This window comes from Jatropha curcas, chromosome 2 (assembly GCF_041381405.1).
Source record: "Jatropha curcas cultivar XTBG-Jc1 chromosome 2, XTBG_Jcur_1.0, whole genome shotgun sequence".
NCBI lineage: Eukaryota > Viridiplantae > Streptophyta > Magnoliopsida > Malpighiales > Euphorbiaceae > Jatropha > Jatropha curcas.
This window is the reverse complement of record NC_143152.1, coordinates 7,312,295-7,336,253: the sequence shown is the minus strand read 5'-3', so window position 1 is coordinate 7,336,253 and position 23,959 is coordinate 7,312,295. Positions and strand designations below refer to the sequence as shown.

The 23,959-nt window shown below is 33.5% G+C and overlaps 2 protein-coding genes across 3 annotated transcripts; one reads left to right on the top strand and one right to left on the bottom strand.

The window, feature by feature from the left end:
• On the top strand, window positions 1–3,084 carry LOC105634678 (Ribosomal RNA processing Brix domain protein). 2 transcript variants are annotated; one of them, XM_037639584.2, is made up of 7 exons: window positions 1–155; window positions 247–330; window positions 422–625; window positions 1,842–2,087; window positions 2,167–2,409; window positions 2,501–2,566; window positions 2,727–3,084. In XM_037639584.2, exons 2-7 carry the CDS (start codon window positions 262–264, stop codon window positions 2,844–2,846), a joined length of 948 nt encoding a protein of 315 aa, XP_037495512.1. In that variant the 5' UTR covers window positions 1–155; window positions 247–261; the 3' UTR covers window positions 2,847–3,084. The 2 variants fall into 2 exon arrangements, with proteins under 2 accessions (XP_037495512.1, XP_037495511.1); XM_037639583.2 differs by having other exon boundaries at window positions 74–330.
• Window positions 3,085–5,399: 2,315 nt separating this feature from the next.
• On the bottom strand, window positions 5,400–8,360 carry HSFA3 (heat shock transcription factor A3). The gene is made up of 2 exons (XM_012217566.4): window positions 7,485–8,360; window positions 5,400–6,625 (listed from the first exon to the last, which is right to left on the bottom strand). The coding sequence occupies exons 1-2, from the start codon at window positions 8,055–8,057 to the stop codon at window positions 5,516–5,518; spliced, it is 1,683 nt and encodes a 560-aa protein (XP_012072956.1). The 5' UTR covers window positions 8,058–8,360; the 3' UTR covers window positions 5,400–5,515.
• Window positions 8,361–23,959: the final 15,599 nt, after the last annotated feature.

Sequence of the window (23,959 nt, the reverse complement as noted above, 5' to 3'; positions counted from 1 at the left end):
GTTACCTTCAAACGGGAAGAAGTGCGTAAATTCCTAATCTGCCCTAAAACCCAAATGTCGCCTGCTTCAATCAGAACTAAAACCCTAGCTTTCTTTCTGCATCACTTCATTACTTTTCTCCAAGTTCTGTTTCGCTCTTTTCCTGGCCGTCGCGAGTTAGACCCTCTAAATCTGTTTTTCTCTTCTTCTGTTCATCAATAAATGAATAATGTTTTAAACTGATTTAATATGTGTTCTTCCCAACAGCAACCAGCAGCAACCATGATGAAGATAAAGACCCCAAAGAAAGGAAGAATCAAGCGCGAGCTGGAAAAACGCGCTCCAAGACTGGTGTGTTAAAGAACCCTTTAATTGATTTCTAACATATATCTGGTTTTCCTAGAATTCTTCTATATTTTTTTGTGTTTTTGTTATATCCCAGGTTGAAACTGGGAAGAAGACACTGATACTCCAAGGTACAAAGACAAGCAGTGTATTGAATGCTGTTTTGATGGATTTATATCATCTAAAGAGGGAGAGTGCTGTGAGATATACTCGCAAGAATGATAATATAAGGCCATTTGAGAGCGGCGGCGAAACTTCTTTGGAGTTCTTTTCTACGAAAACGGACTGCAGCATTTTTGTTGTAAGTTGTTTCCTCTTAATGAGTATTATTGATTTGTGAGATGTGTTCAGTTTGATGGATTTCTTCTTGTTAGGAAATTTGTATGATGATGGAATTGAAATTCAATTCGCTTCTTAGAACTGGATATTTAGGGCATTTGGTCTAAGGATTTGTCATTTCTATCTTGCTCTATGTCTTCCATAGTTGATATGATTAATAATACGAAAGTGTGCTTGGTATACATACATGTAAATTTACAATGATTTAGTGGTTTATTACAGAACTTGGCATAGGGTATAAAATAATTTTAGTTTGCGGGCTTCTCGTTTCTATGCCTATGCCAGTGAAGAAGAAAGAAGCAGCCGTTCGTTTAACTATGAACTCTGTTTTGGGTGGAACTGGTACTAACTAGCATTTGGACAGTATATTCTTCACTTTAATTTGGTTTAAACACTAGAAAAATTTTCCTTATTATTCAATTTATATTGCAGCATTGATTTTCATGTCTTGGTAGTTCTGTTCTGTGTTTCATGCCCTTTTCCATGGGGCGTGATGTTTTATACTCCATGACTTTTCAGGTGGGCTTGTAATGCCCGGCTCTGATGGTTGCCTACTTTCTGGAAAATTCTAAAACATCAAGGTCAAGTTGTAAATAAAATCTTGATAATATAATGTAGTATTCATTTTCGGATTTTTACACGAATATAATGTTTGGATATCATTTATGTATCCTACCCATGTAGTTTTTATCGAGGGTAGGTCAGTTGTGTAGAATGCTTCAGTCTTCCATACAATAACTGACATGTTTGGACATTTGCGGGGTGCTCTTTTTAAAATTTCTTTGTTTTAGGATGGTGTCAAAAAGATGAAGATACAGAGCACGTTTATTCATGTGTCAGTATTACCTTCAATTGGTTTATTAATTTTCCTTCCCGTTGCTGCAATTTCTTAGAATTTGTCCAGCAAAATATTTGACCTGTTTCTTTTTTGTGTACTATTGCCATTCTGACAAATTATTCTTACAGTTGCTATTCTGTTCCATAGGCATCAACAAACGGTTGCATGGGCCTATGGTTAATTATATCTTCTTTTCCTACTTTCCTTTATATAGATGAAGCATGAAATATTTGGTGTGGTACTTAACAAATCTAAAATTCTCTGGTCATTCTCTCTTCTCCACTAGTGATTTGCATATTGCAGAATTTACTGAAACATATTCAATGGCTTGTTTTTGCAGTATGGTTCCACCTCCAAGAAACGCCCTGACAATCTGGTGCTGGGGAGAATGTATGATCACCACATATATGATCTTGTAGAAGTAGGGGTTGAAAATTTTAAATCTATGTCGTCATTCACATATGACAAGAAACTAGCCCCACATGTGGGTTCCAAACCTTTTATTGCTTTTATTGGAGAAGGATTTGAAAGTGTAGATGAATTAAAACATTTGAAGGAAGTGTTGCTTGATCTCTTTCGGGGAGAGGTATGTTTCTGTGACTGTTCTGCTTCTGGTTCTAAAATTTGAAAGAGTACTGATAGAAGCATGGATCTGATTTGTGCAGGTTGTAGAAAACTTGAATCTTGCTGGTTTGGACCGGGCATATATATGTACAGCTGTATCTTCAAATCGGGTGGTACTTACTCACTGTGCGATCAGGCTAAAAAAGTCTGGCACTATTGTTCCTCGGATCGAACTGGTAGAAGTTGGTCCTTCCATGGATTTGGTAGTTCGACGTCATCGTCTTCCTAATGAAAGCCTAAGGAAAGAAGCCATGAAAACAGTTAAAGATCAGCATAAGAAGAAGGTCGGCTAGCTAAACTTTCCAACTTTTTTTTTTTCAAGAATAAAATAACATGTCATTAACCAGAGCCTAATTGCTGATTTTCTGCTTGCAGATTAAAAATGTTAGTGCAGATGCTATACAAGGGAAGATTGGAAAGATTTATATTCCTGATCAAAAGGTAAGGACACAAATAATATGGGGGAGATGGTAAATCTGCCGTCATTGCAGCAAGATATCTGTTTCTCTCTCTGCACATGCTTTCTTCATTTTTTTTTTGTACAGTTTACATATTATTTTTGCTTGTGCAAGACTTTATTTAAATGATTTGCTTCCATTAGATTGGAGATATGGCACTGCCCAACAAATCAAAAGGAGTGAAGAGAGAGCGACGTGAAGCTAAGATGAAGGATGGGAACAATGAAAATGCATCAAAAAAGCTGAAGGAAGATTCTAATTAAATCGGCTTGTAGGTTGTTTCTTTACTAATTTTCTATCGCACTTCCTTCCGCAAATTGTGTTTGAGGTGCTGCTCTGATGAAATGGAAATCAAAAGGTAGTATAGATATAAGATGCATGAGATTTCTTTTTCTTTCAGTTCCTTCACTTTCTAGATTTTTATGTTCATGAAAATTTTGTATTCACTCCGAGAAATATATTAATTTAATGGCAAATGCTTTAGATTTGTATGCTTGTGAACTGGCTGTGGTTAAATAACTAGATGAATTAAGTAGATGCTTTTATTTTTTCTTTGATCACAGACGAAATACTTGGAGAATTAGATCTTCCAATTTGGGTAATTTGCAGATCTTGTTAGGAGGCTTCTCCATGTAGTTTTTATCTTCTCTCTCTCTCTTCTAAAATATTTTAATGCAAGTTACTCAAATGGAGATGTGAGCATATTACAATAAGGTTTAACATAGAAAAATTTTAATTTTGAGAAAGAAATTGGTATACGAAGAGCTACATTGATATAGTTAAAAAAGAGAAAAACCAAAAAAAAAATATTGGAAGCACATGAACTTTAACTGTCAAAATCAACGTGATAATGAGGGTTTCTTCTCACTAATAAAACATTGATTCATCTATCCTCTGTTTTACCCACTCAACTCACACACTCAATTATATGGTACTTTTTATAATTTTTAATAATTTAACCCTTTACTCTAATCCTAATTTCATTTTGGGATAAATTACATTTAAAGGTCAAACTGAGAATCAATGTCAGAAAAAGGTCAAATTAGGATATCATTGCAACAAGTTTCGAAGTTTAGGGTATTTTTGATGTTTAAGCCTTACACCCTTTTCAGCTTTTCTAATTTGAGTTTTAATTTCTTTTACGGAGCTCAAATGAAGTCCTACCAAATTGAAAGAAGCACAGGTAAAGCCAACTAAGTACTCCGCTCTGGTCTGTAGATCAACAAACCAATACTCTTGCCATTTAGGCCAAAGCCGAAGACATGTTTTTCTCAGAAAAGTTTCACATTTAGGAGGATGCACAAGCCATAGAAGAAATGTAGCTTATTCCAGGAGTTAGCCGCCCAAAAATAAATCAAAAAGGAGCAAGAAGAAAAGAACAAGAAAAGGATTAACACAACTAATCATAATCAGGCATTACATGACTGAAATGTACGATCCCAAAGAACACAACTGCATAGATTAGCTTACAAGGAACACGATGACATAGGTTAGCTTACAAAGAACTATCTTCACACAGCAGTGGTCACCCATGAATAAGTACAAGGGGACGAAGGAATTAGTAATTGCAACTCAAAATTATGGTGCCTCGGCGTTGGCTAGATGGTTTATGCAGAGACTACGCTAACTGAAAATATGCACTTCACTGATGGCAAATTCATTGATGGCATATATGCTTTGCGCTATAAAATTCATCAAATCCACTGCAAGAGTTCTTCAGAATCTGCAATTAGTAAACAAAATCATAGTATTATGGGTTCTAAAAAGTTTTCCACTGCACAGGAGTTGGATGGCAGCAAACCAGCATCACATGTCAGCATTCAGACATTCTGAACTTCTTATCTACATATTGGCAGCATATTGAGAAGCTGACCAAGAAAAACAATGAATCCTAAGACTTCTATTACCAACTTCAGAAGAAAATATTTTTACACACCCAGGCAGCAAATGCTAATTATCATTTTTGCACAAGCAGAACAACTGTGCCTGCTTTGAGTTTCTTCCTTATCCAAGGATGATACTTTATCATCTTTCTCATTCTAAAAGAAGCTATACACTGAATATCCCAACACCTTTTGTGGCTTTCTACATATATGATACTAAGGGGTAGTTTGTTTTGCTAAATTCTAAATGCTGAATTTGAATCAATAGCTTATAGAGCTGATAATTAAGAAGTGATATAAAGAATTGGTAGTTAAATGATTAAGAAATGAGAATAATGTCATTTTATAACTGCAGGGGACGATTCTGTTCTTTTCATCTAGCTTATGTAGTTTATTGAATCAGCTCTAAAATGAAGCTTTTTCATTTAGACAAAATTTGCCAAACAAATTCCTGATAAAGAACTTATTGGTTCAGCTCAAATAAACAATTTATATTTCATTATTGTCTGATCAAATAAGTTGCAGGTCCAATAAGCTGCCAATGAGACAAAACAAACAAATCCCTAAATAGAGAAAGATACATGCAGTGCAGTATAAACATGTAGTCAGATGCAGGACCCTAAGATAACTGAAGTATAGATCATCATCTAAGCTAACACATGCATTACCAGCAACTAACAAGAAAACAAACAAATAATAGTAAATTTCAAAACTTACCAGAAGTATCCATTCCAAAAGGACGCCTAGAAAACAGTACCAAACCAACAGGAGTTTATGCTCTATTTCACTGGTTCCACCTGCAAAGTTCATAACTTAAAAGTATCCATCAGCAAGAAATGCCAAATTGAAACCCTATGGATATAATTCAATTCAACTATACAATGAATCCACAAAAATAGGCAGATACAAATATTTAGATAGAATGAAATAAAATTGGAAAATCAAGAAAGAATTAGAGTTATTATTCAATCAAATGATCTACATAATGATGTCCAAGTCCCTATATCTAAAATGTCCACAGGGCAACAAGTGCTGATGCAAGTGAAGCCCTATGGATCAATATTCTTTGATCTATCATCTTCTGGCTGGCCAGCATGACTCTTGGGCTCATCAACTGGCCACTTATGCACGCCTGAACTTCCTGCTGCTTGAACAGAACCTAAATCCCAGATATCAGAGAAACCGCCACTTGTACCAAACTCTAGCACATCATAACTGACAAGATTACCCCACAACTCATGGCTAGAACTAGACATACCAGCTTGGCTGTCAAAACCCATGCTCCACACTTCCTCTTGCCTAACGATGCTATCAATCCCAGATGAGAATTCTGGGAAATTCTTCTCTGCTGCCAAATCAACAGGGAAAGAGACATAATATTCAGGATCAACTTCTTGTTGTGGACTCGCAACAATCTTTCCTTTGAACTGCGGATCCTCACTTCCAAAGTTTGAGGTCCCCTCTCCAAACTGCTCTTGGGAATTGATATATCCTTGTGCAGCTTGTAGTTCATCTGATATCACAAAATTATGAGATGCAACATTCTCAACTTCAAATCGGCATTCTGCATCTTCACCCATTTCTACCATACCTTGTAAGGTATAATCAGGAGATTGTTCAATAGGAGCAGGATTTATGTCTGGGACCTCAGCAGACAATGGGAGGTTTCCCAACTCGGATCTGTAATTTGCAATTTGTCCTTCAATAGGTGATTCAGGCCCATGTTGCTGGTTCTGGTGCTTCACAAACTTCCTGTTCATCCTTGAGGAACCAATAACTGCCCGTTCCTTATTTTGCCTAAGGCGAGCCAAGAATCCTGGATTCTGAAACAACTTTGCCAAGAAAGCAACCATCAGCTTCTGCCTCTGCTCTGCTGTCTTAAGCCTCTGATTCACAGCTTCCATATGGTGAACAGCTCCACGCTGCTGCTGCTGCAGTTCTACAACCTCCTGCATCATTGTACTCCTCTCCTGCCTCAACCTTTCTATCTCACTTTGAAGTTCTGACTTCCCTGCTTCAGTAGAAGGCCCAGTATAGCTTCCAACAAACTGGGTTTGTGGTGACTTCCGTCTTTGAATGTTCTTCAACAAATGTCTCTTACCTCGCCGAAAAGCTTCATTTGCAAATTCCCACTTGTCACTATCAATCTTGCGGAACCCCTGAATACATTACGCAAAGTGCTTCAAATACAAATGATTCAAATAATAAATAAGTGTTTCATGCAAGAAAAGCAGATGTCAGTTCTCATGCACACCAAGATCTGGACTTGCACTAATAAGAAGTCAACAAAACTGGCGTTCCATAACAAGCATATTCATGGAGACAAACTGACAAACAGCAATAAAATATGCTCCACCAGAACTTAGATTCTACCTGCACAAGGAGTAACTCCCCGCTCCAATACATGCTCAGAGGGGAAGAATGTCTTTTCGTTGGTGGTATGAAGATCAAAACCTCAGATACCAAGTAACTATCACCTGAAGGAAGAACCTTTACTGTTTTCTTAAAGCTACCATATCCATTTCATAAAGGAGAAGGTGAACCTAACATGGTAGGTGATTCTGCCTCAACATTACAATTCTAATGACAACCCAAACACCCATTACAATATGAATCCATTACAATTACATTAACGGCACAACTACAAATCACAAGAACGTACAAGTTTCCAAGGGACTCCCAACGCAAAATATTAAAACATTACAAATACATAAATGAGATTCCCTCGATTATCAATGCTTAAAGATGCACCAATAAAATTTCAGCAACCTCAGATATTTATATACATCACCGGCATGTTAGCACAAAAAGATTCTTCAGCTACATCTACAAGGAATAAACAATGTCAGGTCCATTTACAAATTAAGCATCAGTTGAAGAAAAGCCAAAAAAAAAAAGATTAAAAAAAAAAAAAATTTAACAAAAGAACCCAGTAAAAATACAATGAGAACAAACAAGTATCCAGCAACGAAAGAACACAACAGCCAAGGAATGCTGTTGTGTTTCTGCAATACCCACATAAGTATTTAGTTGCCGGACAAAACTGGAGAAATTGTTGTGCTTGAAATTCCGAGGGAGTATAATCCTAGCAAACTCCAAAGGCTCCCACACCACGAAGCTTTCACCAGTCGTGCCCCACGAAATTATCGGGTCCAGCGTCCGATCATTAACCAGATCATAAGTTTTAGAGAGAAATGGCGGTACTGGATTTTCCTGTAAGCTCGCAAGAGGCCGAGGCATCCCGCCAACGTCCTCCTCCGGAGCGTCATCATCTGCGTCTCCTCCAGCAGATGGTCCTATAGGAGCTGTTTCAGATGCAGGATTTGCTTCAAATTCAAACATCTGTGAAGAAGAGTAAACCGATTGTTCCATAGAAGAGAATGCTTCCAATTCCATTAAAGGAGAAGGAAATGAAGCAGATATAGGAGACCCGGCGAAGTTCATATCCTCCATAGTCAAAGACCCAGAAGGGAAACCTTGAGAGCCCATTACTGGCTGTAACAATGACGGCGTCGTTTCGTGTTCTGAAGCAGAAGAAGAATCGGAACGTTTATGAGGCGATTGAGAGGATTTTTCGTCTTCTGGGTTCATATTTTGTTTGGGTTTCGAGAAAATATGGTTTGGTTTATCGTTGAGAAATATGAGGTGAATAGGGTATATATGGGGGTTTTAAAGGTTTCGCCGACAAACTGTTTGATAAAAATCTCAAGAGAGGCGGTGCAACGCTCGATTCTTCTTCCTCGGCTACGGCCATCATTTTTACGAGATATATTTGGAATTTTTCAGGCCTTGCGATTAACTGTCTGCAAGTGTATAGACTGAACCGTCCGGAGCTGAAGTTACGTAGTTTCCTGGCAGTTGATGTTCAATGCTGTGGTTCTCGCTCAAAGGAGACAAGTGGGTCCACCTGGAAAAAAGCAGAGCACAGAGAGCAGATATTTCGATTTCGCCAGGTGTTTTGATCCTATTGGCCAGTGTTATAAAGTGCGAATATGATAAAAAAATTTTTATTGGCTCTCCAAGATAATACTCTCTGTTTAAGGTTTGAAAATGAGGAGGGCTGGTCATAGTACTTAGGAGCTAAGGTAACTCAGTGGCCAATCAGAGTTTAAACCGAGTCACGTCAGAAAGATTATGAATTTTTATGACCATAAAATGTTTTGGAGGTGTAGATTGTAGCAGGCATTTGCAGAAATCAAATTACAACTTTTTTTGCTCTCTCCATGTCAACATCGACAAAATTATTTTAAATAATTTAATTTTCATCGAAACAAGAGGTCATCCATTAAAATTTAGTTAACGACAATTTCCTAATGTACACTTATGAAAAAAAAAAAAAAAAAAAATGAAAACACCACATGTCATAGACTAATATGGGTTAATATCATTAATTAGATCCTCCCGTTCAAAAAAAAAAAAAAAAAGGTTGTAATAAAAATAATGCTTTTTGTAAAACCATTTATAAAAACCAAGCAAAATTAAAAATAATCCTAAGATGTGATGGGAGGGAGGGAAAGGAATTTATTAGAATTGAATGTTATCTGTAGAAGTAGATTTAGAGAGAGAAAAAATTTGCTCATCTTTCAAATATATTTAGACTATATTTGATAGCTGTAATCAATTATGTAATAAAACGTAAATTACATAATATGGCTGATTACATTGTTTGGTTAGATTTTTTTTTTTTAAATTTTATAATGTAATTGAAATTATACGTATAATTTCAATTACATTATAAAGTTAAAAAAAAAAATCTAACCAAACAATGTAATCAGCCATATACGTATAATTTTCATTACTTGAATTGATGTAATATTCATTACATAAAAAAATCTATGTAAAATCTATTACATTCCTTAAGCCCATACCCTACCTAACTACCACTGCAATCACCACCACCATCCAACCACTACATCAATCACCGCCATAACTACTACTTCACCACCACCACCACTCCACCACCACCATCACTGTAACTACCAACAACATTCCACCACCATAACCATCACCACCACTCTACTACCATCGTCACAACAACTACCGCTGCAACCACCACCATCACTTCATTGCACTCCACCACCACCACCACCATTGTAACCAACACTCCACTGCCATCACCACCACTCTACTACCACCATCACCGCAACTAGGGATGGAAGTGGGGTGTACCCGTGAGCTTTGAACTATTCGTACTTGTATCCGTTTGAAATTTTACTAGTATATTCGTCCCAAATCCATTTAAATACCCATATCGGGTCACATTTAAAATTTTGCTACCCGTATCTGAACTTATTTAAATTTCATTTTTATTAATAAATGGGTAGGGTACCTGTGAGTATTCATGGCCAAAACTATTTATTATAGCGAGTAACGGATAATGGATATCCAGAGGTTATCCTATACCCTACCGCATCCATTGCGGGTAGTAATTTCACTACCCGTATCCATCCCAAATTCATTTATAACTATCCATGCCACTATTAAACGGATTGGAGCGGAGCGGATATCCTAAAACACTCGTCTTACTTCCATCCCTAACCGCAACCACCAGAGCCACCATCACCACTCCACTACTGCCACCACCTCAACCACCACTCCATCACCACCGCCATCACAACCAGCACCACTACCAACACCATGTCATTCTCAATTATTTTTTTTTTTTTGTATTGTTATAGGAATAAGAAGAATGGAATGAAAAATCATGAAAAAGATCCAAATATAATAATTTTATATTGTAATTTAATTTATTTAACAAAAATATATAAAATTGTGTAAAAAAAAATAATTTTCAATGACTTTAGTTTTATTTTGTTACATTATATTTTTTTCTGGGCTTGTTTTTTTTTTTTAGTCCAAATAGTTAATAGCTCTAAATAGTCTTTAAAAGCTTGATATAATGAATAACTTTTAATTCAAATATTTCTATTGTTTATTAATAATAATGTGGTGATAGTGGTGGTGGTGATGGTGGTAGAGTGGTAGTTGTGGTGGTGGTGAAGGTAGTAGAGTGGTAGTTGTGGTGGTAGTGGAGGTGGAGTGATGATACTGACGGTGGTCGTGGTGGGGACGGTGGTCGTGGTGGGGGTGGTGGTCGTGGTGGAGTGATGGTGCTAGTGTGATTGATGGTTGTAGTGTGCTAATTACATTACATATTTACAAACAAATATAAAAATTGAATGGTGATTATATTAATAAATTTTCTTAATTACATTACCAAACATAGTAATGGAATCTTAATTCCATTCCATTACATTACATTACATCTTTGATTAAATTACATTGCAACATACCAGACCAAACATATCCTTAGTGCATTAACTTAGACATGACTATGGTTCCAGAACTGCCAGTTTTCTGTTTGAAATTGTTGATTTTAGTTATAAAAATGGTGAAACTAGAACTGAACTGCTTTTAAGCAGTTTTTAAGACGATTTTGAAATAACTGATTTCAGATCTGTTCTGATTTGGAACTAAAAATAATCTTTTTCAACCTTTTTAATTTTTTTTAGTTTTTTACTTAAATAAATAATACTATTGAAAACACATTTAATAAAAAGTGCTAAATTTTATTTTAAAAATTATAATAAAACAAAAATATATTTTTTTATGCTTTCAAACTGGAATTGTCATTTATAAACCAAAATCGCAAATTCCACTTTCAAAATATAAAAAAACTAGAATTGAACAGTAAACACACAGTTTCAGTTATAGTTTAGAATTAGGAACTTGTAACGCCCCATTTTTTCTATGTTTCAATAGTAGTTTACCGGTCTGTGAATAGTACCACCGGTCCGAAAGTTGGTATTATTTTTGGTCCGGAAAAATTACTATTTATGTTTTATATTTTATTTAACATTTTTGGAGCATGTATGCATAGTTTTTATGAGTAGAAAGTAAGTAAGGAATATTTTTGGAGAATTTAGATATTTAGTGATATTACTTGTTAAACTTGTGGATACTAAGTCACTTCTAATTCATAATATGCTTGTTTGATTTATATGTAGGTTAGGACGGTGCCTCCAGCACCGAATGTGGCATCCACCGTCGAGTCTTTCGGGATCGGGCGGCGGGTGTTACAGAACTATTGACTACGGTTTGGTGCCAATTGACTGATTCGGTTCTAATTTGAAATGGAACTATGATCATTTCTACATTTACTAAAAAAGATACTATAATAAAGCATAGCTTTAAAAAAAAAAAAAGATAAATTTTTTGTTGCTCACAATGAGCATGGATCATTATGAAAGGAATTGTCTATTTTGTCCTTATTAAAAATTGATAGGCTTAAGTTAGATAGGAGAAAGAAAGAAAAATTAAAATAGTAATGGTTGTTGGCTCAAGTTGATTCAGAATCATTGAGCATAAAATGTAACTTTTACCTACATAAGCATATAAAATGTCACTTATGTTCCCACTGAAAATTGATAGATTTTGAGATGAGAGAGACATCTCTCTTTGTTTAAAGTGGGTGAGATTATCAATACACGTGCTAGGCTTTTGTTTTATTATTTACCGTGTCTCTTTCATCCTTTTATTTTAAGAATAATGTCTCTCTCATCATATATATATATATATATATATATATATATATATAGGCTTAGCAATTGCTGACTGTTTTCCTTGCGTTGTTTATTTTCCATATACATCTTCCCTTTCAACAATGAATGCTTATTGCAGCAGAAGTACATCCAAGGTTTATGTAGTTTTCTGTGGACTAGAGCCTGAGATATATAAATCTTGGCAAGAATACGCCAAACGCATTTTAGGTGTCAGAAAATTTATGGACAAAGGATATGAGACATGGATGAGGCTTTGGGAACTTACAATTTCTTTTAATGAATCAAAATATAATTCTGTATGTTATCAAGCATATACGAGTTACAATCTTAGTGAGATTCAACAAGATGAAGGTAATCAGATGACATGCAACATTAAATTTAAAGTAGCAGTAGAGGATGGTCCTCTTAGCTCACATATCCTTGCGTTTGAAGGAGAGGACAATAAAAGGACATTAGATGTTAGAGTACAATACGTGCGGAGATTGATGTTGGCTCAAAGGTCAATTTTATCTTGAGATTTTGATAATTTTGCAAACAAATAAATTTAATATTCTTGTACATGCTAAAATTATTTTATGCAGATTCTTAATATGGAAATTGCTAAAGAAGGCAAGTTCCTACAAATTGAAGATTCTTTGAAGACCGTAAAGATTATTGAAGATTATTTTAGTGGTTAGTATTTTAGAATATGTTGTAGGATAGAGACAATATTCTTTTATAAGCACAAAAGTATTTTTTTTTCTCTCAAAAGAATTTTCGAAAATTGCCTTAAAAAATAAAAGTCAAATCTTGCTCTTTTAATTTTACTTACCTAAATGAAAAAGATTTTGGCTTAATTATTTTTGGCAACAAATAATCAAGTATTTGTAAAAGATTCACACATATTTTATTTTCGGAAATTACCTTAAAAAGAAAAGTCAAATTTTGTTTATAATTCTACTTACCTAAAATGAAAAAGATTCTGGCTTCAATATTTTTGGCAACAAGTAAATGAGTATATAAAAGATTTTCGTACATCTTTTACTTTTAGAATGTCAAAGATATTCTTTAAAACTAAAATATCAACGTCTTCTAAAAACGTGATCTTCACCTCTCTTATAAAAGACGTTTTTCTTCTTTTTAAAACGTTGAGGGTTTTGCAAGAGTAAGAGTCCATTGATTAAAAAGTTTCAGATCTCTCAAAGCTCTCTCTTCAAATGCCCTTATTTCTTTTCATCTATTTGCTTCAAGAGATATTTTTTTAAGAGAAAAGAAAACTGATAACAACATTTTCTGAAAAACAATTATGCACTTTAATTCTGTTTTCAAAATCTATTTTCTGATTTTCCAGTGCTTATAATTGCATTTCTTTCTATCCATATAGATTTTTGTAATCTATTATAGACTAGAGATTTTTAATCGAAAAACTTTTGTATAATAGCTTAGGTGAAAAGCTATGGTGTAATAGGCTATCAAGTGACCTCCTTGTGTGAGATTCTAATGTCTTAATGTGAGTTTCTGTTTTCTGTAAAAACAGAAAAGGTTGAGGTTGACTAGAACCTTTGGAAAATCTAGTGGAACAAAGGTTAGATCTAGGTGTTAATCTATTTCATTGTAATGTTAGTTCGTCTCTTACCCTTGAAAAGAGATAACATAGTGGAGGATCTCAAGATGAGTCTTGGGGAGTGGATGTAGGCGAGTTAGTGCCGAACCACTATAAATCTCTGTGTTTATCTTATTTTATTTTCTGAAGTTCTGCTTGATTTTATTTTATTTACACAACTGTTAATCTTTTTAGAAATGCGAAATTATTAATGAATTTCTGTTTCTAAATGTGAATAAGCTTTATCTCCGTGGAACATTAGAACTTTGGATTTCTGTATCGTGATTATACCAAGTTCTAATCTGTCTGTCTACATTTAGTACGAATCACAATATAAGTGATAATTATTTTTCTAATTTTGCTTAAAGCTTTGTGAAACAGTTCTAAAATGCAATAACTGTTTTTCACAGAATCTTTCTAAATAGAAATAAGCTTTGTGAAGCAATTCAAAATGCAGTAACTGATTCTTCACAGAGTCTTTTTAAATTTATTTAAGTTTTGTGAAGCAGTTCTAAATACAATAATTATTCTTCATAGAGTCTTTCTAAGTTTGCAATAAGCTTTGTGGAAAAGTTCTAAACTTGATAACTAACTCTCACAAATGCTTTCTAATTCCACTGCAACAAAATTCTGATTTTATTTTTGAAAGTCAAATTTTTAGAAAACCCAATTCACCCCATCTCTTGGGTTGTGCCATACATAAACGGGACCCACAATTGAATTCAAAGAGTCCCAATTTTAATTCTTAAATGTATGCATGAGATTCACATTTGGGATTTTAGTGGAGATCATATGTGGTTTATTCCTGAGAGTGTACTTAGGTCAAGTAAATGCTTTTTCATTTATTGATTGATAGTATTTGAAATTTTCAGATATCAAGTGTATGGACGGAATGGAAGTCTGATGATAAGTTGAAGGCATAGTAGATCTGGAAGAAAAAAAATATTATGCTCTAGTATTTGTGGATTTGTTTGTGGTTTTTTTTTGTTTTTAATATAATTATACTCTTTGTTGGCACAATTTTTTTTTTTTTTGCTATATTAAATTGGGTGCATCTGTTATAATTCACACTGAATATATCCATTTTTTAAGGCCCAATGCATAAATTTATTCCTTTACTTTACATAAAAAATCTTTTGCACCCTCAGCTTTTACTTTGACCTGTTGAATACTTTAATTTATTAAATTGTATTAATTAGATACTTCAACTTGAAAAATTATTCTATTAAATACTCGAACTTCTAAATTTTTTCAATTAAACACTTATTAGATAGTTGAAAAATATGACAATTATCGTTTCAAACATTATACTAACCACATATTAAGTAAATATCTTGCACATAAATACCAAAAACACTAAAAAATGTTATTATTAATATAGAGAGAGATACAATATTAATAAAATTTGTAACTTCAACGGCATAATAGGTCACTCAAAAAGTTCAGGGTACCACAAGATTTTTTTCATAAAGTACAGGAATATATTTATGCATTTGGCCATTTTTTTTAATATTGAAATTGGAAGTATAATGTTAATTAATATGTTAGTTACTTTGTTAATCATAATTTGAAGGTTTAATTTATAAGTAATTAAATGATACAAATGTTCTCGGTACATTAGGTATTTGGAGTAAATAATGTATTTGTGGGAAAAAAAGGTAAATAAAAACCCTTACTGATCGACTGTAATCCGAGTTTGCGAAAGATAGACGAAAAGATAAATTCTTTTCAAGACTGCTTCTGCAATAGTATATAGAGTATTAGGTGAAGTAATTAGATTCATAAATTGAAGGATAATGCTTATGTTTGAGTGGGCCTTTTTTTTCAGATAAAAACTATACTTCCAAAAGCTAACCTTTGTTCTAAGGGGGCCCATCCTTTTTCAAATAAATGATGGACATGCCCAACACATTCATAATTGTGTGGGCTTTTAATCAACTGAAAGATATATACATATAATTATTGATTATATTTCATTATTTCTGAACTGTGGATAAATTAAGGCCCACAGTCATTAAACTAAATGTAATTGGAAATTAGATTAAATAAAGTATATACATCTGAAATGACGTATGAGACCTAACTATTTTTGCTTAGTGAGTGAATTTCTAATCAAAATCGATAAAAGTGGTAGCCCAAGTATTTTAACTTTGCATATAAACTGTGTTTTTAGGTCAAGCAGTTGAAAAGAAAGATATAATGTATCTTTATTACAGTTAAGTGGAAGTTAAATGGTAGAATTATATCTTTTAGACTTGACCATTATACTTGTATTAGGCCACGTAAGGAACTAGCGACGAAAAAATATTGGCATAAACATGTATGCACTCCACTAAAAAAGTTATTTATTTATTACTTGAGTAAACAGTGGCCAAGCTGGATGAGATGTTTAGTCTAAATGCACATTTATTTATTTTTCATTTTTTACTTTGATGATTTGTTGATATCCTAGGCTTGGATATGAATGTGAGTCTGCAAAGTGAAAAAAAGCTAACCTTGAAATAACTTTTGGACCAGAGAATACTTCTTAATGTTGGCTTTTGGTTATGCCAACGATGGGCTAGAATTGCAAGGGCAGAAAAGGGAGCTATTACGATGGGATGCTTTGTGACTCGTATTGCTTCTTATTTAAGAGCTTGGAACCCTGTTCGACCGGTCTATGATATTGTGGGAGGTGGAAAGGGTACTAGACTTGACATAGATGTCATGGTGCATATGAGGTTAGTAGATAAGGTAGGGGATGCGTTTTGTATTGTGGAATCCTAAGAAGCAAGACCTGATGTTGAGGAAACTGAAGAGGCTGGAGATACTAATATGGAGGAGGATATTCCACATACCTTCCCCAGTTTTGGTACTTTTTCTGGTGCAGGTACATTGGGAGCTGGTCCTTCCTTTTAGGGAGCATCCGATTTATCCAACGAAGAGGTTCTCGCATGTATGATGTCTATAATAGACATGTTTGATGCTTGTTTTTAAGGAATGGAGACCATGGTTTCTAACCGGTTCCAATCCATAGAAATTATGCATGGGAGCCTCGACTCTCGAATAGATACCATGCAAAGCCAATATTAGGGAATTGCTAGTCAACTCCAAACTGTGATACAGTTCCTGCAACCGTATCCACCTCCACCACCTGATGATTGATTGTTTTTCATTATTTTTCATTTTTTTTTATTTTATTCGTTTACACTTCTTTAGTTCTTAATTTATTTTCAGACCGTGTTCTTGTTCGTATTAAGTATTTCGAATATAATGTGTTTTTTTTAGTGATTCTTTTTCGTAGCTTTGAGAATTCCCGGCGCTCGGCTCTTATCGTAGATTTTTATTTTATTTTTCAATACAATGGTGGTAATGGTTTCTCAGCTCTAGCACATTGGGGACAGCGTGCTAGATAAAGTTAGGGAAAGGAAAATTTTAGTTAAAATTTTAGTTTTATTTGTTTCATTAGCTTAATATGGTTAGAATAATTGTGAGCAAGCTTGAAAATTATCATCATTCAGTAACTTGTGACAAATTTAGTTGTTTTTTTCTAGTCTAGTATGTTTAAGCTTTGATTTAAATTTTTAACTTAACATGATTCTTTGATTTAATAATTTGTTTTTAAGATCATGAACACTAATTTTTGTGAATTTTATGGTATATAGGTATGTTAATCAAAATTTATTTAACCTTGACATTCCTAGATAGAACAAATTAGAATTTTCTTCGAGGCAAAATTTTAAATGCTTACATTTAGAAAGAGATGATTTAGGCATTCTTTATTGAATTTCATATTTAGCCTAAGCCATTTAAGTTAAATTATGACCTTTGCAATCAATTTGAAGCCTATATCCAAATTTTATTGTTTACCTTTATTTAATCTAGCCATTAAACCATGTTCAAATCCTTACCCTAAGTACAAGAATGTATAATTATGAGGTTTAGATACATTAAAATATATACATAAAAAGAATAAAAAGGAGAGTTAATTCATTAATGCTAGCAATCAAATAAATAAATAAATAAAGAAGATCACCCCGTCAAATAAAAAATAATCAAAATTCAAGTTTGGGGAATTATAGCGAGGAAGTTGTTATCAAAATATTAAAATTAAGAAGAATAATCATTGCCAAATGGTCTCTAATATTGTGCTCATAAATTATTCCGCAGTAATCTCTCTTTTGAATATATATATATTTTATTAATGAAAATCTTGAAATTATGCATTCTTTGTGCTTTTTGTCTGTCCTTTTATCTTTTCCCTTGTTTAGCTAAAGTATATCTCTGAAATCCATTACAACCTAAATAAAGACCTTTTTGATCTTTCTAATTGTATGCATTTCAATTGTGGAGAAGGGATTACTAACCTTGCCTATGGAAATATTGGATCTATATTGTTAAACATCTTATTTAAAAGTTAAATAATTTTTGTGAAAATTCATATTCTATTTGTCATAGGTTGAATAATTATTGGTTGAAAATCTTATTAACTTATGTTTAAATTAAGGAATGTGTTTTATTGAAAATTGAATTTTTGCTAGAATATAATTAGTATAGGAAACACTTGATTTATTCTCATGTTCATAATTTTTGATATTTTTGAAATTGTAAATAATTATCCCTAACCATATTAAGCTAGTTTTGTTGGTTTGTTTAGCTTGTGTTTTCCCTTTGTTTTTAGTTTTGTTGCTTAAGGACAAGCAATGGTTTAAGTTTGTTAAACCTAGCGATTAAACCAATTTTAAATCTTTATCCCAAGTGTAATAATGTATAATTGAAGGATTTGATTTTATTAAAATATAGCAAGAAAATAAAAGGGAGAATTTTTTCATTAATATTAGCAATTAGAGAAATAAGAAAATTCAAAGAGAAGCACCCCAATAAAAAGCAAACAATCAAATATTCAAGTTTGGGAAATTGTTTTAGCAAGGAAGGAATTATTCAAGAATTATGAAGAGATCTTGCCAAAGCATTTCTAGTATTGAGTTAGTGAAGAACTTTAAGATAATCTCTCTTTACAAATAAAAATACATGTTTTACTATAATCAAAATTTTGATATTATACACTTTTTGTTTATCTTTTATCCATTTTCTTTGTTTAACTAAATTAATCCTAAAACCCCATTACAACCTTACTAAAAGACCTTTTGATCTTTATAATTGTGTAACATTTAAAATTGTGGAGAAGGGATGACTAATTTTGCTTATGGGAATATTGAATTCATATTCATGATCATCTATTATTTAAAGGCTAATAATTGTGGTGAAAATTCATATTCTATTTATCATAGTTTTATCAATTATTGGTGTTAGAAGTCTTATCAACTAAGGTTTACATTAAGGAATGTGTTTTTGTTAAAAGCTTGAACTTTTACAATAATATGACTAGCATAGGAAATACTTAATTTATTCTCATGTTAATGATTATTGATATTTTTGAGATTGTGAATAATTATTCCCAACCATTTTAAGCTAACTTTGTTAGTTTGTTTAGTTTGTGTTTTTGTGTTTTGTTTTGTTCTTTAGTTTTATTGCTTGAGGACAAGTAATGGTTTATGTTTGGAGAATTTTGTTAGTTCTTATTTTTATAGTATTTATAATATAGTTTTTATTAGGTTTTTTTAGTGTGTTTTTAATTACTTTAATTAGTTTTTGTTAGGATTTATTTATATTTTTAATTAAAATTTTTTTATTCTTGATAAGCTTGATTTGAAGGGTTTTTAGCAAGAAAATAGCTAAAATTTCATCAAAGAAGGTTGGAGATGAAAAATGGAGTTAAAAGCTCAACATGGCCAAGTCAATAAAGTACACGACCTGGTGACAATGATTTTCGTAAGTATACGAAATCGCAACAAGTAATATAGAATAAGAAGAATGTCGTATCCACAGGGATTGTATACCAAGTACCAAAATTATATTAACCTATTATTATTTAAACGGCGATTTAGGAAAATTATTTTAAGAAACTAACTTTAGTAAATAAAAGAGAATAAGAAGAAAGCAAGGCAATTTTTGATTAAAAGAATCAATGATTAAAAGCTACTAAAGATTTTGACTTTACTTAATTCCTTCCAATTTATTTTATTAGTTCATTAATCAATTTTAATTGTTCAAGTAGGGGAAACGACCCTAAAATCATTAACAAGCTCTCCCGATATATTGTTAGCTATTTTAACCCGGTCTAATTATTTATTTTCCAATAGCACAATCAAACATGAATTAAATAATTAAGTTTTATGGTTTATTTTGTGAATTCATAACCTAAGGTCATTAACTTATGAAAACCCCCCATGAGTCAAACCATATAGCTTCTGCATCAAGTTATTATTCTCATGTAATTTATTACCTTTTTCATATCAAGAACCCTTCTCCCGATAGTGATTAATGAAATAAATCAATCCAAGGGAGAAACTCTGCCTGGAAGCATTAAGTTCAATAATAAATTATGCCTTGAACAAAGAAAAACAAATCTAATATTATAAATTGGACAAGAAATTAAGTTACATCAAATCCCTAGTATGAGAGTTTAGTTCGACATAGTAATTAAATAAAACTCAATAATACTTGATAAAAATTTCATAATCAATCAGAATAATGAAAGAATAAAATAAGATTAAGAGTTTAGAGATAAAAACTAGTCAATAATTAATTTTGGACTACTTCCTTAAATCTTGGCACAAATCTTGAACACTTGAAGTCTTTGAAGAGAGAGAAGAACAATAGAACAAAAATTATCAAAACTGGAGATCTCTCTACAATGAATGGCTCCTCTCTTTATATAGATTTTCCTGGGAGAAAATCCAACTCCGTTTAGAAAATAGAGTCCTTATTAAGTAAGAAATCTTTTTGGAAGTAGGAAACTATTTAGGCTTTGAATTTTTTTCCCAATTAGGACTCTTCCATGCACCTAAATAGGATTAGAACTTGATTTGCATGCCAGGAAAATATCTCAGGTGGGCCCATGTAAGTGATAGGGACTGGTTGGCGTTCTCGACTCAAGACAACACTTGATTCGAAGCACGGGCGTGCTGTGCGGCAAGGTCAGGGCTTACCGGAGCCTGAGTTCTAAGGAAGGTTTAGCACGGGCGGTGCTTAGGGGCACGCCTAGATAAGGATTGTGACACGGGCGTGCCACATAGCACGGCTAGGGCGTGCTAGGCTTTGAGTTTCCAGGATGAGATGCAGCATGGGCCGTGCTTAAGCAAACACGCCTTTGGATTGATGTCCTCTTTTGGCATGGGCGTGCCATATTGCACGGCTTGGGCGTGCTTGTGACATCCCAGGTTTGGGGCACTACACCTTAGGCGAATCCCACATCGGCTACGCACAGGGTGTTCAGACAGTACATAAGAGGGGTGATGCCTTGAATGGTTGGACGCGTTTTGGTGGTGAAATGGCTGGAGAGTTGGAAGAACTCCAGGGTTAAGCGTGCTCGCTTAATGGAAATCCTAGGATGGGTGACCTCCTGGGAAGTTTCCCATTTCCCCCAAGAACAAAACCGTGAGGGTGACCTCGTACGGAAGGGCCCAAAGCGGACAATATTCAGCCATGTCAAGGACCCTAACAATTGGTATCAGAGCCAGAGCCTTGTCCCTCTGGCCGATGGTGGGGCAAACCTCAGCGAGGACGCTGAGTCCCTAAGGGGGGGGGGGTGTATGTGACATCCCAGGTTTGGGGCACTACACCTTAGGCGAATCCCACATCGGCTACGCACAGGGTGTTCAGACAGTACATAAGAGGGGTGATGCCTTGAATGGTTGGACGCGATTTGGTGGTGAAATGACTGGAGAGTTGGAAGAACTCCAGGGTTAAGCGTGCTCGCTTAATGGAAATCCTAGGATGGGTGACCTCCTGGGAAGTTTCCCATTTCCCCCAAGAACAAAACCGTGAGGGTGACCTCGTACGGAAGGGCCCAAAGCGGACAATATTCAGCCATGTCAAGGACCCTGACAGTGCTAGAGTCTAAGTCTCCACTTGATTTTCCTTGACTCCAGCATGGACGTGCTGAGGTGCATGGATAGGACGTGCTAGAGCCTGAGTGTTTTGCTTTATTTTGCTCTTTTCTGTGCCAAAACCCTATAAATTTTCTTAAGATCAAGTGAAGTATGAATCAAGGAAGCTTTGAACAAAAATAGAAATAAAACTAAATAAAAAATAATTAAAGTAATAAAAAAATACTAAAAATCCTATTAAAAACTATATTAAAAATACTATAAAAATAATACCTATCGAAATTCCCCAAACTTAAGCCATTGCTTGTCGTCAAGCAATAAAGCTAAAAACTAAAGAAAATTATAAGCTAAACAAACTAACAAAGCTAGCTTAATATGGTTGGGGATAATTATTTACAATTTCAAAAGTATAAAAAATCATTAACATGAGAATAAATCAAGTGTTTCCTATGCTAATTCTATTCTAGCAAAGATTCAATTTTCAATAAAACACATTCCTTAATTTAAACATAAGTTAACAAGATTTTCAACACCAATAATTATGCAACCTATGACAAATAGAATATGAATTTCCTCAAAAAGTATTTAACCTTTAAATAAGATGTTTAATAATATAAGTTCAACATTCCCATAGGCAAAATTAGTCATCCCTTCTCCACAATTGAAATGCATACAATTTAAAATATCAAAAGGTCTTTATTTAATTTGTAATGGGGTTTTAGGGATATAATGGATCCTTCGAAAGAAAGAGGATAACATGGTAGACAAAAGTACAAAAAATGCATAATATCAAGATTTTCATTTATATTAAAAACAAATTTTTATTTGTAAGGGGAGATTTAACTTGAAATTCTTCATTAGCTCAATATTAGAGATAATTTTAGCAAGGTTTCTTCATAATACTTTTGATAATTTCTTCCTTGCTTTATTTCCCCAAACTTAAATTCTTGATTGTTTGCTTTTTCTATGGGGTGTTTCTCTTTGAATTTTTCTACTTGCTTTACTTGCTAGTATTAATGGTATTTTCTCCCTTTTTGTCGCTATGTTTTAATAAAAATCAAATCCTTCAATTATACATTATTGCACTCAAGGTAAGAATTGAAATTGGTTTAATGGCTAGGTTTAATATGGGTTAACAAGAAAATTTTATGGTTAATAGGCTTCAAATTGGTTGCAAAAGTCATATTTTTAACTTAGGTGGCCTAGGCTAAATATGAAGTTCAACAAAGAATGTCTAAATCATCTCTTTCTAAACATAAGCTGTAACATCCCTTCCCGGTCCACCCGTTAACCCGAATGAACCGAGCCGAGACGCTACAATCTGGTTGAACTTATATCCTGTCATGCTGATATCATCCTGTATGCTAACTATGAATATAAAACACTCCCAATTAAACTCCAAACTTTCAATATCTCCAACTAATCATCATAACACAACAACACTTTATATATATAGTCATAACTGTATAAATCCTCAATAGCATTTAATATCCAGCAATTAAGTGCATTCATGATCTATATCAAGTCATCATGACCTAATCATACCAACTATAGTAAAATATTTCAAGCATTTCCTCCAAATACTTACACCACAATAATTACATGCTTCAATTATATTTCCAATCACATAAGCTCTAACAAATGTACTAATTATACATGCCATAAATCTTAATACATGCCATAAATCTTAATACATGCCATAAATCTTAATTATACAACTCTCAATCTATTCTGACTAAAATAGTCACTTCTGTTTTGAACGTACTCCTCAAGTCTTCAAGTACCAACCACGATCTTCAACCTACGCGTGATAAAAATCGACGCGCTGAGTATAAAACTCAGTGGTGCTCATAATTCACATACTAAACAAAGTGCGATGGCAACTAACTTAAAATACAAATTTCATAAAGCATTGATACTCAAAGAATCAGTAAATTTCAACATAAATGTCTCTTTATAGCAACGAATAAACTTCTAAGTCGTAAACATCAATAGTATCATAAGGTGAGAGTTAAGGTTCATAACTTCTTTACATGAACCTTAACTCACACCTTATGATACTATCATGATCTTACCTGCTGTTCATTGTGTTGTATGAATGAAATCAATAAACATGTAAGATTACATAACAGTATATGTTCATTGTCTTACTTGCTATTCATTATGCTGTATGACTTATGCACTTTTAGTCACATCATATAAGTTATGATTAATACCATCTCATGACTGTATGGCTCCTTAAGAATTAAATAAATAAACTTGTAAGCATATATAACATGATACTTTCATGATCTTACCTGATGTTCTTTATGCTGTATGAACTCTGCAACTTTGATTAAACTCGGTGAATATCACAATGAATGAAGAAACATATAAGCACATACATGTGTAGAAATAAACATTTACTCGCATATGGAA

Excerpts from the sequence above, each read along its gene's own strand:
- LOC105634678 (XM_037639583.2), top strand. The coding sequence starts at position 229 with ATGTGTTCTTCCCAACAGCAACCAGCAGCAACCATGATGAAGATAAAG. Across the intron at positions 2,088-2,166 it reads TTGATCTCTTTCGGGGAGAG|GTTGTAGAAAACTTGAATCT; the intron begins GTATGTTTCTGT and ends TGATTTGTGCAG. Across the intron at positions 2,567-2,726 it reads TTTATATTCCTGATCAAAAG|ATTGGAGATATGGCACTGCC; the intron begins GTAAGGACACAA and ends TGCTTCCATTAG.
- HSFA3 (XM_012217566.4), bottom strand. The coding sequence starts at position 8,057 with ATGAACCCAGAAGACGAAAAATCCTCTCAATCGCCTCATAAACGTTCC. Across the intron at positions 6,626-7,484 it reads TCCGGCAACTAAATACTTAT|GGGTTCCGCAAGATTGATAG; the intron begins GTGGGTATTGCA and ends TAATGTATTCAG.